The 13,422-nt window shown below is 43.8% G+C and overlaps 1 protein-coding gene across 1 annotated transcript in view; it reads left to right on the top strand.

Moving 5' to 3' along the window:
- The window catches only part of VAT1L (vesicle amine transport 1 like), a 58,210-nt gene that overhangs the window by 33,992 nt on the left and 10,796 nt on the right, over nucleotides 1-13,422 (top strand). Inside the window, exon 8 of the mRNA XM_035121129.2 lies at nucleotides 12,794-12,877. Within this exon, the coding sequence (XP_034977020.1) occupies nucleotides 12,794-12,877 (84 nt within the window). The remainder of the gene's footprint in view (nucleotides 1-12,793; nucleotides 12,878-13,422) is intronic.

Below are 13,422 nucleotides of genomic sequence, written 5' to 3'. Positions count from 1 at the left end.
CAGTAGCGGATATTAATTTAATATATCGGCTGCATCATCACAATAAAGTTTACACCATCAAGCCAAATGTTAAAAATAGAAAAGCAATTGCATTAATTGGAGCATTTCTTTTCCAAGGTGCACCTCATCTAGAGCTGAATTAATATAATGCACTCTTCTGTCACTCCTGATATTTCCATGACGGCATTTCCTTTCTCATGCAAATGCATTTATGGATGGGAAAATGCCAGAGAGAGTGGTGCGCTGGCATCCTGTTTTGTCATTCGTCTCACAGTACTTTACATTCTGCTTGTCATGATGCCTCTATTGAGTAAACGTCTGATGCTCAAGGTCTACTAATATGTTTAAATGGTAGATCAATGCTGTCTCTCTCTGCACAAGATAGTCATAATAAATTAAGCCTCTTTCAGAAGGCTGGCAACTGAACTTCCCTATAAGTTTAGCATGTTGTGCTGGCAGAATTTTGATGAAGAAAGGAAGAGAAGGACTAAACTAAGAAGATGCAGAGAGCAAACCAACAAAAAAAAAATCAGTCACAGAAATGAATCTTAGCATCTCCACAAAGAGCAAATTGTCTGCTAGATTCCAAGAAAGAGATACATGCACTTGGCTTGAAGCATCTGTAGCAATTAACAATAATGAGCTTCACTTCTAAATAAATGAGAACAGAGCTGGGAGGAGATGCTTCTATCTAAACAGTCCGTCAAAGGCTGTGTTCCCTAAAGAACCTTAGGTGAACTGACACATTCCAAATGACCAGAAGCTTTTTAGTAAGATCCCCTTTGAGAAGAGGATGAAGCCAGGATGGACCTACTCCTGAATAGAACTGTGCTGTGTGTAGATGAATGGTCAGTAGTTGGTTACCCCCGTACAAAGCCCGGCACTTGGGAGTGTCATCTAAGCTCCCCTGCACAGGAAAATGAGGGGGGGGGCTAAGCAACATCCATGGAAATACGACTTGGCAACAGGTCATTTTGGAGTCAGAGTAAAGTTGCTTCAGGGCCTTGCCAAACCTGAGTTAAGGACTCACCAGACTGAGTCTGGTAGGTGGCGCCCTGGCATGAAACAAGTCTGATCTTCTTTAACATATTTAGTCACCAATAGAAGTATAGTCTTATAGCAAGTGTAGAAGTAAAAATGTTAGCATGCTGATGCAGGCGTTCTATATAGAATGGTACAACCCCAGAGACCCTGGGTCCCTCCCTAGCTTCAATGTACAAGTAACTCACAGCTTACATGTATTTAACTTGTGCATATTCAGCTTTACACGCTTTGTTTTTTTTTCAAATAATATTTATTCATTTAAATACAAAATACAAAAAATCACAAAAACAAAAATAAAACATAAAAAAGAAATATTGATTACAACAAATATTTTATTTTTACTTAACTTTGTAGACTTCCTCAATTCCCCCCTCACTGGGTCCAATTTTAAATCCCACTTAAGCAATTTTCATATTACATCTTTAATCATTTTAACACATTTTTTCATTATCTCTCAACTATTCCTAATCTATAAACATCAACTGTCCTTAAACCTATAATTCATCTATTACCCCAAATCATAAATCATTTCCCCCACCTTCTATCTTCCATTTCACCCCTTATCCTATAATTTATTCCCAAAAATTATCCATAAATTCAAATATTGGTTCTTCTATCCTAATAACTTTTGTACATTTAGATATAATTCAGCCCTCCCCCCTCCCCTGGACTCGAGGTCTCCCAGAAGATTCAGCCAGTTCCATAGGTCATTCCAGTTTTGGACCATCTTAATCATTCAGAAAATAACATCCATTATTGCTCCTTACCCCACTCCCACTCTGTCGCAGCCTATCCACCACACTTCCTTCTTCATCCCCTGCTCTCTCCCCAGTTCTCTAACTGTTACACGGTACCATCCATCTATATCTCCACTTTTCAATCCTTTCACAATTTTTGCAGCTTTACACGCTTTGTAGTAATAATGATAATGAGAATAGTCCTAGACATATTGTAATTCCTTTGCCTTCACTCTATTCAGACCCAAGATATTTCCCTTCTCTCCCCCACCCCATATCCCTAAATTACAGCATGCAAAGAAAAACGCACAACCTTTTTTAAAACTGCAAGTGCAGTTCTTTATGCCAGGTTGAAAAAAAGCCTCATATTCCAAATTATCATTCTACATACCAGGTTGCTCATTTCTCTCTCCGCCCCTCCCTCTTTCAAAGGAAATTCAAATGAGAGACAGGTGGTCCTATGGGGGCTAGCCACCTTAGGTCAGGGCTTGACTCACTTGTGGGTCCTGATTCATCAGCTGAAGATCATGGTTGTGACTGAAAGACTGCAAACAAAACAGTGTCAGGAACTTTAAAAAAAAACATATTTATAGGCTAATGGGGAAACTTGAGAGTTTGCACTCCAATTGTGGGACTATGCAGCTTCTTTTATATAGCTAAAATTAGTCTCTGAGAGTCCAAGTTTACCTTCAGTAGCAGTGTTTGGTTCTTTTTAAAGACAATTCTTCATTTCTGGCCTGTTTTTATATTGGCTACCATGGCAACAGACCATTCAGGGGGAAAGGCATCCTTCTGTACTGAAAGAAAAAGCAAATGAAAGTGTAGCTACTAGAGGCATTTGCTGTGCAGGGCCAACCCAAGCCTTTTTGCTGCCTGAGGCAATAATAGCACCTGCCCCATTCCATGTACACCCAACCAAATAGGCAGCTGAATCTCCACTGCTCCTGAGAGCAGTAGCCTAGTTTAGGAGAAGGCAAGCCATTCTATATGGCACACACAGCTCTGCCCCCTATCACTTACCTCAGTATCTGCTGCCTGAAGCAGCCGCCTTAGTCTACCTAATGGTAGGGCCAGGAGACCTAAAAATGAACATATTTCACTGTAAAGGCCAAAAAAATGACATAGCTGTCTTTTTAGCCCCTCCTGGTGCTGTACAGCTTTAGAATACAAATGTGGGAAGTATCCTATACTCTAAAAGACCCTATTTACCTGGTAAATATCTGGTCCTATTTTGTAACCGTTTTGTAAGCTTCTTCAAGGATGTCTTGTTACATTTAAAATGTTGCATTCCTAGAGGTTATCCAATTTAGGGTTCCTTCAATCTCTGGGTGGCAAACTAGTAAAAAAGAAATAAAAGCCATTGCATTTCTTACCAGCTTCCTTCCAGGCTAGTTTATACACTCACACACACACACACACACACACACACACACACACACACACACACCTCTTTATCCTTCATCCAGTCAAGCAAGAAGCATTGTCAGAGTACAGGGACACATTGCAGTCCGGCAAGAACACTCAAGGAGGATGAGAAGCAATGCCAGTGCAGGGTGAAGCCAGGGGAAAGAGGCTGGGGTTGGGGAGGGTGTGTGGCATTAGGAGAGTCCTAGGGCTAAATACCCAGGTGGCGCTGTGGTTAAACCACTGAGCCTAGGGCTTGCTGATCAGAAGGTTGGCGGTTCCAATCCCTGTGACGGGGTGAGCTCCCGTTGCTTGGTCCCAGCTCCTGCCAACCTAGCAGTTCGAAAGCACGTCAAAATGCAAGTAGATAAATAGGAACCGCTACAGCGGGAAGGTAAACGGCGTTTCCACGTGCTGCTCTGGTTTGCCAGAAGCGGCTTTGTCATGCTGGCCACATGACCTGGAAGCTATACGCCGGCTCCCTCGGCCAATAATGCGAGATGAGCGCACAACCCCAGAGTCGGTCACGACTGGACCTAATGGTCAGGGGTCCCTTTACCTTTACCTTTAGGGCTAAATAGAGAGGCTCAGGGACTTGCATTTGGACCCAAGATGAGGTTCCCTACCCATCTTTAATGTGGCATTCACACGAAGGACTAGTCTGGTCCTTAGTAAAGGGTGGGTGCAGCTTTACTATGCATGCATATAAATGCATGCTAGTCCAGCACTCTGTCATCCAGTGGTCAATCAGATGCTTATGAGGAGCCCACAAGCAGCAATGCTCTCCCTGCTTGCAATTCCCAGAACGTATCCAGAGACATACTGCCTCTGACCGTGGAGGCAGAACGTAGCCACTAATAGCCTTATCGTCAATGAATTTGTCCAACCCCCTCTCAAAGCCTTCCAAGTCAGTGGTCATCACTTCTCACACTCTCCTTTAGGTTGCAAGCCTGCAACAGGGACCTTGGCCTTTTAAACATTCTGTGCAGTTCCTTGTGACTTCAAGTGTTTGCGATTTATTTATTTCAAACTCTAAACCATCATGCCCCTCAACTGGGCCGAGGAATGCCCTAAGCACCTGTATTTTACCAAGTTAACATTGTAGCTCTGATAAACCAGACAAGTCAACAGTGACAATGAAAACCATTAGGGGTGATGACACCACTGAAAAGTTACAATATGGAAAGTGTTGCTTAAGAGCTATCCATGCCAAAATATCTGGAGATGCCTGGCTTTGAACCTGCGACCTTCCACATGCAAAGCAGATGCACTACCACTGAGCCACACACCTTCCCACGTTTGCCTGGAGCACTTTTACATGCAGAGGCCCCCTTTGTATGCACCCAATGTGCAGTCACCAGAGGCCAGGGGGGGGGGGGAATGGTGGTTAGTGATCCCACTCTCCTATGTGTGTTCAGTGAATGCATAGGAGCTGCAAATACACCCTATGCTGACTGATAGTGCACCTCTGAATGCAAAATAGGCACATTTTTGTCCGGATTTATCCTGTCATAAATCTGGGCAAGATCTGCATCAGTTACCTCTGCCACTTGTGTTGCCAAAGTAACTCTGACGCTAAAAGCTTGTATTTGTAGACCACATGACCTGTAACCATGGAGATCTCGTCCCTGAGATTTGTCACAATGTGATTTAGCTGCTTGTTCCTTAGCAGCACCGGGGCAAGGCAGATGGGGAAAAGAATTAATTAGAGATGGGGGGAATTTATCTTTTTGCAGTATAACTGACTAGTGGCTTAAATCTGCCCTCCAACGATGCTCAACTTGTGTTAGTAGAAAAAACTACCCACAATCCATCAAGGTTCTATAACAGAAACAGCATGAGCTAGGGACTGGAGGATACTGCTAATATCCAGTTGGGGTGTGTTAAACATGACAAGGGCTTGACCTAGGAATATGTGAAACTCCATTTAGAAATGTCCTCTGTGATGCTTTACATATAGCTGTGGAGCATGCCAGGGGCAAGAAGCACTGGGAAAACCATTGCAGAGGTGAGGCTGAGGGGCAAGGAAGGAATAAGGAACATTGGGAAATTAGCAGTTTTTGTTTATTTATTTGTTTGTTTGGTGCCATCATCACGGTAATTCAGAGTGCAAGAAGGCAGCTCCTTGCCACAAGGAGCTTACCATCTAAAAATGGTATGGGAAAAACGACATGAGAAAGAAGGTGGGGGTAAATAAGGAAGCATTTGGTATTTGTTTCAACCTGTCTATTGAGCATTCATTCTGATTTTGTTGCAGGAAGGTTAGATGTCATTGCATCAAAACAAGCAGTATCCTACACTTTTCAGTGCATTCTCCCATCACTTTCCTTATCACAAAAAGTCCCATCATTTGGGGAAGTAAGTTTGTTGCACATGACCTCCCAATCCACCATCATTGAGCAACCTGGATTTGCCCTCAGTTGGTTGAATCCCACCCCAAAACAATGTCCTCAATCTGGAACATAGCTGTCAAGTTCTCCCTTTTTAAAAGGGAAATTCCTTTATGCTGAATAGGCTTCCTCGCGAGAAAAGGGAAAACTTGACAGCTATGGTCTGGAAGCACCCTCAGTTGTCCATGCTTAGGCTTGTCGACTGGCTGGATCACAATAAGGCATGAGAGCTGGGCAATTGTGCAAAGGCGTTGTGGGTTTTGAAGAGGGATTTGAAGGAAGGAGGCAGTTCCAAGCTTGCAGAATAGCAAAGGAGTAAAACCAGAGCTTTTTGAAGAAGTAGGAATCCTTCAGACGGTAGAGGGTGGGAGAGCTGAAGCAGCAAATATCATGAGACAGATGCAAGAGAAGGGAGGAGAGAATGAAGAACTCTCTTTTTCTCCATTTCCCTGTTGCTAATGATAGACCAGCAGCAAAGGTATGGTAGGTGGGTGAGAAAAGGCAGGAGAAGAAGCAGGAAACGGAATGTTTTCAGACAGGACCAGAAGAGTGCTTGTTCCCCCCCTCCCTCCAGCCTTTTTTCTTGTGGGTCATGTACCAGTAGTTTAGACAGGCAGGAACTGTCTTGTATTAACTTATGGTATGTAAGCCTCTTTGGGAGTCTTTTTAACTAAAAATCAGGGTACAAATGTGATAAGTAAGTAAGTAAGTAAATAGTATTGGGCTATCTCCAACACACTGCAGGGAGTGTGGTGTAGTGGTTAGTGTCAGTCTAGGCTGGGTACAGATCTCCACAGAGCTTACTGGGTGACTTTGGGTTCAGTCACCCTATCACTGCCAAAAGTACTACATAGGGTGATTACAAAGATAAAAGTTAGCAGTGGTGGTAATAGAAATTAGGGAAGTTGTGGAATAAAAATGCAGTAAATGGTACCCACTCTATTATATCAGGTTCTGCATTTTCTGCTCACACAGAAGCCAAATAGCCATTGATTATTATGCAGCAGTTCATCAGGAGCAGGAGAATTCCCTACAGTGCACATTTATTAGATCCAGCAGAGCAAGAAAAGGGGGTCCGTATCTCCATGTCTGCAGAATACAATGGTCTCCTTAACATAGGGGGATAAAAATTTAAACAGCACAGTAGATAATGTTGCATTAAACACAGGTGTCAGCACTGGTTTTAAAATGCAACCAGCTCTGGAGATACAAAAGCAACCAGTATTGCTGGAACGGGGCCTAATGACCATATGTTACATTATATGTGAGACTACCATGTTATCCACCAGTGTGGGTGAAATGCTTCTTTCTTCCCTTTGGTATGATGTGTTGCAGTAATGATTCATCCAGTGTTGTGGCTGTGTTTTCTGCTACATTTGGCTATGAGTTTCTTTCCATACTCCTCTGAAGACATATCAAACCATGCATGAATGTTTGTGTTTAGTCTTTACTAAAAAGCAGCTGCAGAGAGAGGGAGCTATCTGACCAAGCATTGGTGGAGGGCATTGATCCAGTTCCTGTCAGTGAGCTGCAAAGCAGAAGGCATGCAGACATAATATAGGTGCTTGTATCTTTCCCCCTCGATGACTAATAGCAAAACTTCCCAGGTGAGCAGTTGGATGGGGGACCATGGAAAAGATTGGCAACTCTTGCCACCTCCATATTATGGCCTTGATCTAACTCATGGTCATAATACAGCCTGACAAAGACCCCTATGTAGATCTATTATGAAGAAGAGGCAAGGGCCCCGCAGAGAATCCCAGTACAACTGGGACCTACAAAGGTCCATTATACTCCTTGTTGTTGTTTAGTCGTCTTAGTTGTGCTTGACTCTCTGTGACCCCATGAACCAGAGCATGCCTTGGAAACTCTCACTTTCTTCTCAAAGCTTCTCCTTTTTTATGTCCATGGAGTTTTCTTGGCAAAATACTGGAGTGGTTTGCCAGTTCCTTCTCCAGGTGGATCACATTTAGTCTAAACTCTCGGCTATGACCTGTCCGTATTGGGTGGCCCTGCATGGCATAGCTCATAGCTTCTTGGAGTTTTTCAAGCCCCTTCACCACGACAAAGCAGTGATCCATGAAAGGGATTATACTCCTTAGGCAGCCCAAAATACCTAGCAACAATGGAAACTGCTCTATATTGAGTCAGACTACTGGCCCATCTAGCTCAGTATTGTCTACACCAGAGGTGGGGGGACTTTGGCCCTCTAGATGTTGTTGAGTTGTTGGACTGCAACTCCCATCATCCTTGACCATCCTTGATGGTGCCTGGGTCTGATGGGAGCTGGGACCTAGCAAAATTTGAAGGGCCACATGTTCCCCATCTGTGGTCTACACTCACTGGCAGTGGCAATCCATGAATTCAGATAGGTGATATTCCCAGCTCTACCTGCAGATGCTGAGGACTGAATGCTTCCTCTGTGGATCCATATCCTTAGTGCAATGGTACTACGGTCAGAAACTTCACAAACTGCTCTTTCTTTTCCCTGCTTCCATATGCAACATACAAAACAGCTCTAAGAAATGCAGGCAATGCCTCCAATTGTAACGTGGCACGTGAACCAGTCCTGAGAGGGCAGTACTTTGCAACCTGAGAAATGAAACACAAGGCAATTAAGTGTTATTGTATTCCACTTGAGTCAGAAATCTTTAAACATTTACTCGGTGCATATGGGGGCTGGTAAATTGTTTCAGTTAGACACTAATGACTTTGTGCTTTTAGAGAAATTCCAAATGAGCCTAAAGATTGGAAATGGTGGATGGGAGTCTCAGCAGTCATTATTCAGCTGAGCAACAGAGGTGGCAAAGTACACTGGGGGAAAGGAAAGGGTTGGACAGGAAGAATTAACCAAGCTGCTTCTGTTCTTGAGTCCAGACCAGCTTCATTTTACTGGCACCTTCATTGCTTCTCTCATTTCTGATTTGTTCCTTCTGGACCTTTCCCACTTGTCCCCACTTGGCCTTGAAGCTCACCGGGTGGCCTTGGGCCAATCACTGCCTCTCAGCCAAAGTGATGTCACAGGGTTGTTGTGGGGATTAAATGAGGAGGGGGGGAAACCATGTTCTTGAAAGAAAAAAGTGGGATATAAATGCAATAAACATATAAAATAATTCATTTACATATAGTTACTAGCTGACCTGGCCACGCATTGCTGTGGTTCTTTCCTGTGATCCCCACCCCACCCTGTCCCGATCCATGACGCATCCTGCCCCTCCTCCCTCCACCTCGGCTCATCCCTGTGTTTCGGTAGGATACCCTTCCCTCTGTTGTCCCTGGGGAGTGTTGGCCCCTGCCCCATGTATCTCCATACCTTGCCCCCCACCATTCAAAAAGGAACTGTTAGCTTCTGGGTTCTATTTCCCAGCATGCACTTTTGTCTGAGCCCTCTGTTGTCCCTGGGGAGTGTTGGCCCCTACCCCCAGTATCTTCCTACATTGGTCCCCACCCTTGGAGAAGGAACTGTCAGTTTCTGGGTTCCATTTCCCAGTATTTACTTTTGTCTGAGCCCTCTGTTGTCCCCTCCCCCCTGTATCTCCATACATTGGCCCCTGCGCATGCATCGTGAACATTTCTATATATTTAGATTAAGGATTGGGGGTGATGATGCGCCCTGGGACCCAGAGAACTACTTTAAAAATCCCGACCGGGGGGGGGGTCAAATAGCAAAGCCCCACAGCCCCGTAGCAACAGACAGGCCCAGACAGAAGGAGGGGGGGGTCATATGGGCCACTTGGCACGGGCCTCCGAATCCAAAGGGGGCCTTGGTCAGCATATTCACAATCAGTAAAATGAAAAAAGTAACAAAAGAGTTAAAAACAGGGCCTCATTATCTACCTGGCCCAGGCCTCTGTCTGGCCCTGCAAGGGCCTGGCAACAGAAGGTGCGTTCTGAAGCACCCGAATTGTTCAGTTCCATAAAAAACCCAGGAAGTGGCAAGGGGAAGGTAGGGGATTGTAAATCGAGGGGGGGGGAATTGGGCACTGCAAATATCTGAGGACTTAAACTGGGGAGAGAAAGTGTATGGTTGTGTTTTTTTTAAAAAAAAGACACAGAGGCTTGCAATCAGTCGTAGTATATAAAGCCTAGGTTAAAAGGGGCATGAATGCCCTTACTTAAATGGCCAGCGGAGCCTCGCATGTGACACAACTCCCACTAAATTATAAAGTGAAAACCCCTCGCTGTGCCCCCAAGTGCGTGTTAGGAGAAATGATGAACGACTGCCTAATGCTGCCAGGCGTTTATTAATGCAGCCGCCAGGAGAGGCCTTTGGCTTGGGCTTTGGGGGTGGAATGGCTGTTTTGGTGGTTGTTGGACAGTTACTCCCCCCAACCCTACGTCAGCCCATGACCTATTTGGGCTCCTCCTCCCCCCACCTCCCACCCAGGGCTCCATTCGGGATAGTATTTAAAGGGCTGTAGAGCTGATGCCTAGTCTGTAAAATGGAGCCGAGGCCTAGTCTTTAGGCTGTAAAGTAGAGGTGAGGCCTTGGCTTGGGCTAGTATTTAAATGTGACCCGAGGCCTCCACCCTGTCTCTCCATTCCTTGGCCCTAGCCTGACTCTGTGGGTTGTCTGGTAATGGACACCTTGGTGGTTTCAGTTGCTTGGTTGATGACATCATTATTTTGTGTGTGTGGCGTAGACTCCATGGGGAGGGAGGGGGTGTAGGAGGAGGAGCTGAGGGAATAACACCACTTGAGGGCGCTGTTTGACTTGTTGGAAAACCAGGTTTATATCTGCCCAGGTGTGAGATTTGAGGGATTTTCTTTTCCAACAACGCTCGGGGAGTGGCCTGGATCGTTGTGTCAAAATTTCAGGATGATCGGTCAAGCGCAGGCAGCCCCAAACTTCGGCCCTCCAGATGTTTTGGACTACAATTCCCATCATCCCTGACCACTGGTCCTGTTAGCTAGGGATCATGGGAGTTGTAGGCCAAAACATCTGGAGGGCCACAGTTTGGGGATGCCTGGTCAAGCGGTTACAGAGAAAAGTTCAGCCGACACTTTCAATATTTTTACATTTATATATATATAGATTTCATAAAATAACTGCTTGATATACACGGTTTGATTGTAAAAAAAAATAAAAACCTCAAAGTGGTTAAAAATAGCTAATTAACACACCTTTCAGCAACTGGTATTGTGTCCACAGGGTCCAAAAGCAGGAATCTGGGGGCAGGCTTATGCCTGCAAGCCCTACACGGATATGCCAGGGATTGAAATTGGGGCCTTCGGCATACAAAGCAGCTTCTCTTTCACTGAGCTGTAGCCCTTAAGTAGGGTTGTTGTTGTTGTTTAGTCGTTTAGTCATGTCCGACTCTTCGTGACCCCATGTAGGGTGGTCTGTTGTAAAAGAGGACAGGGTCCTTGCAATTTTAAGTTGTGTAAAGAAAGAAATAAGTTGTTGCAGAAGCAAGAGCAAGGGGCCTGCACAGCAGAGGGGGCAGCAATGCTTTGCACCAAATATTTTCATGCCTTTTCAGTATTTTTATTTGTCATATATGTTGCTCACAGTCAAGAGAAACAGGGGGAGTCAACATGGTGCCCTTCAATGGCCAGGGATGACTAGATTTTCTGTCCAAAAGCAGCTGAACTTCCCTTTGAATAAAGTAACCACAATGGACACTTGCATATTCCACTGAGAAAGAATATTGGATATATCCAAAAGTGGGTCTTTAAACTTGGCTAATTCTCTTGCTGCTCTCTACAACAAAACTATTTTTCTGTCCCCTAGAAATCTGATACAGCTCCATCTATGCATACAATTTCTTTTTTACAATTCTCTCCTAACTCCCTCCATCTGCATTCAATACACAGAGCAGCCTTTATATATATATATAACATTGGAATCATATTCTTTCCCAGCACCTGTTGCTCAAATTATGGGGAATTTGCCGATAAGCACACCTTGAGCCTTTCCCCAGAGGGTTAAACCTGATACTGTGTATGAGAGAAAAATGTAAAAGGAAGCTTATTTCCTCCCACTAAGCATGATATATGGGCATGCAGCAACTACTTTAATCACCATTTTTTGGCTGCCAGCCCAAAACCACATATTTGTGAGTAGTCCATTACTTTTCTTTTTCCTTTTGGCAAGGAAATAGTTCCAGGATTTGGGTGATAGGTCTCACCTAGCAGTCTAACATGCTTGCTCAGTCATTCAGATCTGGAAATATTTCCAGCTTTGGTACAGCAAACCCTTATAGTTTGCTAAGAAATTCTAAATGGCTAAATTTGCTGTCAAGAAGCTTGCAAAATAAGTGATTGATTTTCCTTCAAGGATCCCTTGCTAAAGTATTAGTGGTCCAGTGAGGATGTCATATTAAGGTTTAGCAGCTACACCACAGTTTAGTGTGGGGAGAATGCGTGAGACTTGAACTTGTGCACTCCGTTGCTGGTGTAGCTGCAAGAAGAAATTTTTTACTTCCAGTTTCCATTTACCACATCTTACATTACTTGTACCCAACAAACCATGGTTAATCTTAACATTGGTTTGTTTGAAACAAGTAAACTTGAAACCATGGTTTAGGAAGCTGGATTGTTTTAGCAAAGCATGTTTAAGTTTATGATATTGTATATTTGTATTGTATATTTTTCTGTGCTGTAAGTCACTTAGAGACCTTCAGGTGACAAGCAACTAATAAGTTTAATAAATAACTAAAAGAAATTTAGTGAGGTACTTTTCAAAAAGCTTTTTGTTATTCTTAAGTACACAGTACACAAGCTGCTTTTGCTTCAGTGAGACTTGTTCTACAGTATATGCTTGGTAATTCTATCTTACTGTTAAGTCATACTTTCCACCAATTTTACCAGAACATACATTAAGCTAACCAACCTGTAAATTTCCCAGATCCCTGATGGATCTCTTTTTAGAAAATTAGTTTTATGGTCCTCAGAAATAGAGACTTATTTTAGGAAGAAGTTATATATTTTTGTCATAAGATTAGCAATTTCACATTTGAGGATTGCAGTCTTAATATTCAATATTCTCTTTAACACTAGGTTGAATGGGTTCATCTTTATTATCACTAATGTACTGCAAATCTTTCCCATCCAACTTTTGGTACATCAACATGTTCTCATTGGGCTAAAGATTTGAGTTAATTTGTATTTGCATCATGAAATATGCTTGCATTCAAAGGTGAAGTGTTTTTTGTTTGTGTGTTTGTTTAAGTGCATCACAAAGGGGATGTAACTTGGGCATTTGTTACCTTATAGGTGAAGGAAGCAATGCAAAGAATCCATGACAGAGGCAACATAGGAAAATTAATTTTGGATGTGGAGAAAACACCAACTCCATTGGTAAGTGAAAATAAGTTTTAGGCAGTGGTGGCTAATTTCTTTTTTGGACAGATGGTCACATTCACTATTGTTGAACCCTCTAGAGGCCACATTGCAGCAGTGGGTGTTGCCCAAAATGGGTGCGGCTCCCTATTTGTGGAATGCTCTCTTGACCAATTCTGTGCCTGGTTCCCTGAGGTTTAACAATGCATTTTGGGATGCAGGTGGCACTGTGGGTTAAACCACAGAGCCTAGGGCTTGCCGATCAGAAGGTCAGCGGTTCGAATTCCCGCAACAGGGTGAGCTCCCGTTGCTCGGTCCCAGCTCCTGCCAACCTAGCAGTTCAAAAGCACCTTCCCAGCGGGAAGGTAAACGGCGTTTCTGTGTTGGATCAGTTCCTTTCCCAACTCTGTTGCCCCTACATGCCCCCTTTTCAGTCTTACTGGCATCAGCACTCTAACAATCAGCAGAACAAGGGCCATAGAAGTTTCTGCTGCTACAGGGAAGTGTCATCCAACATCTGACCTCCTTCTCCAAGGCCAGAATTCTGTCTCTGCCCTTGGCAT

Source organism: Zootoca vivipara, chromosome 6 (genome assembly GCF_963506605.1).
Source record: "Zootoca vivipara chromosome 6, rZooViv1.1, whole genome shotgun sequence".
Taxonomy (NCBI): domain Eukaryota; kingdom Metazoa; phylum Chordata; class Lepidosauria; order Squamata; family Lacertidae; genus Zootoca; species Zootoca vivipara.
Note: the sequence above shows the minus strand (reverse complement) of the source record. Positions and strands in the feature narration are given on the sequence as shown.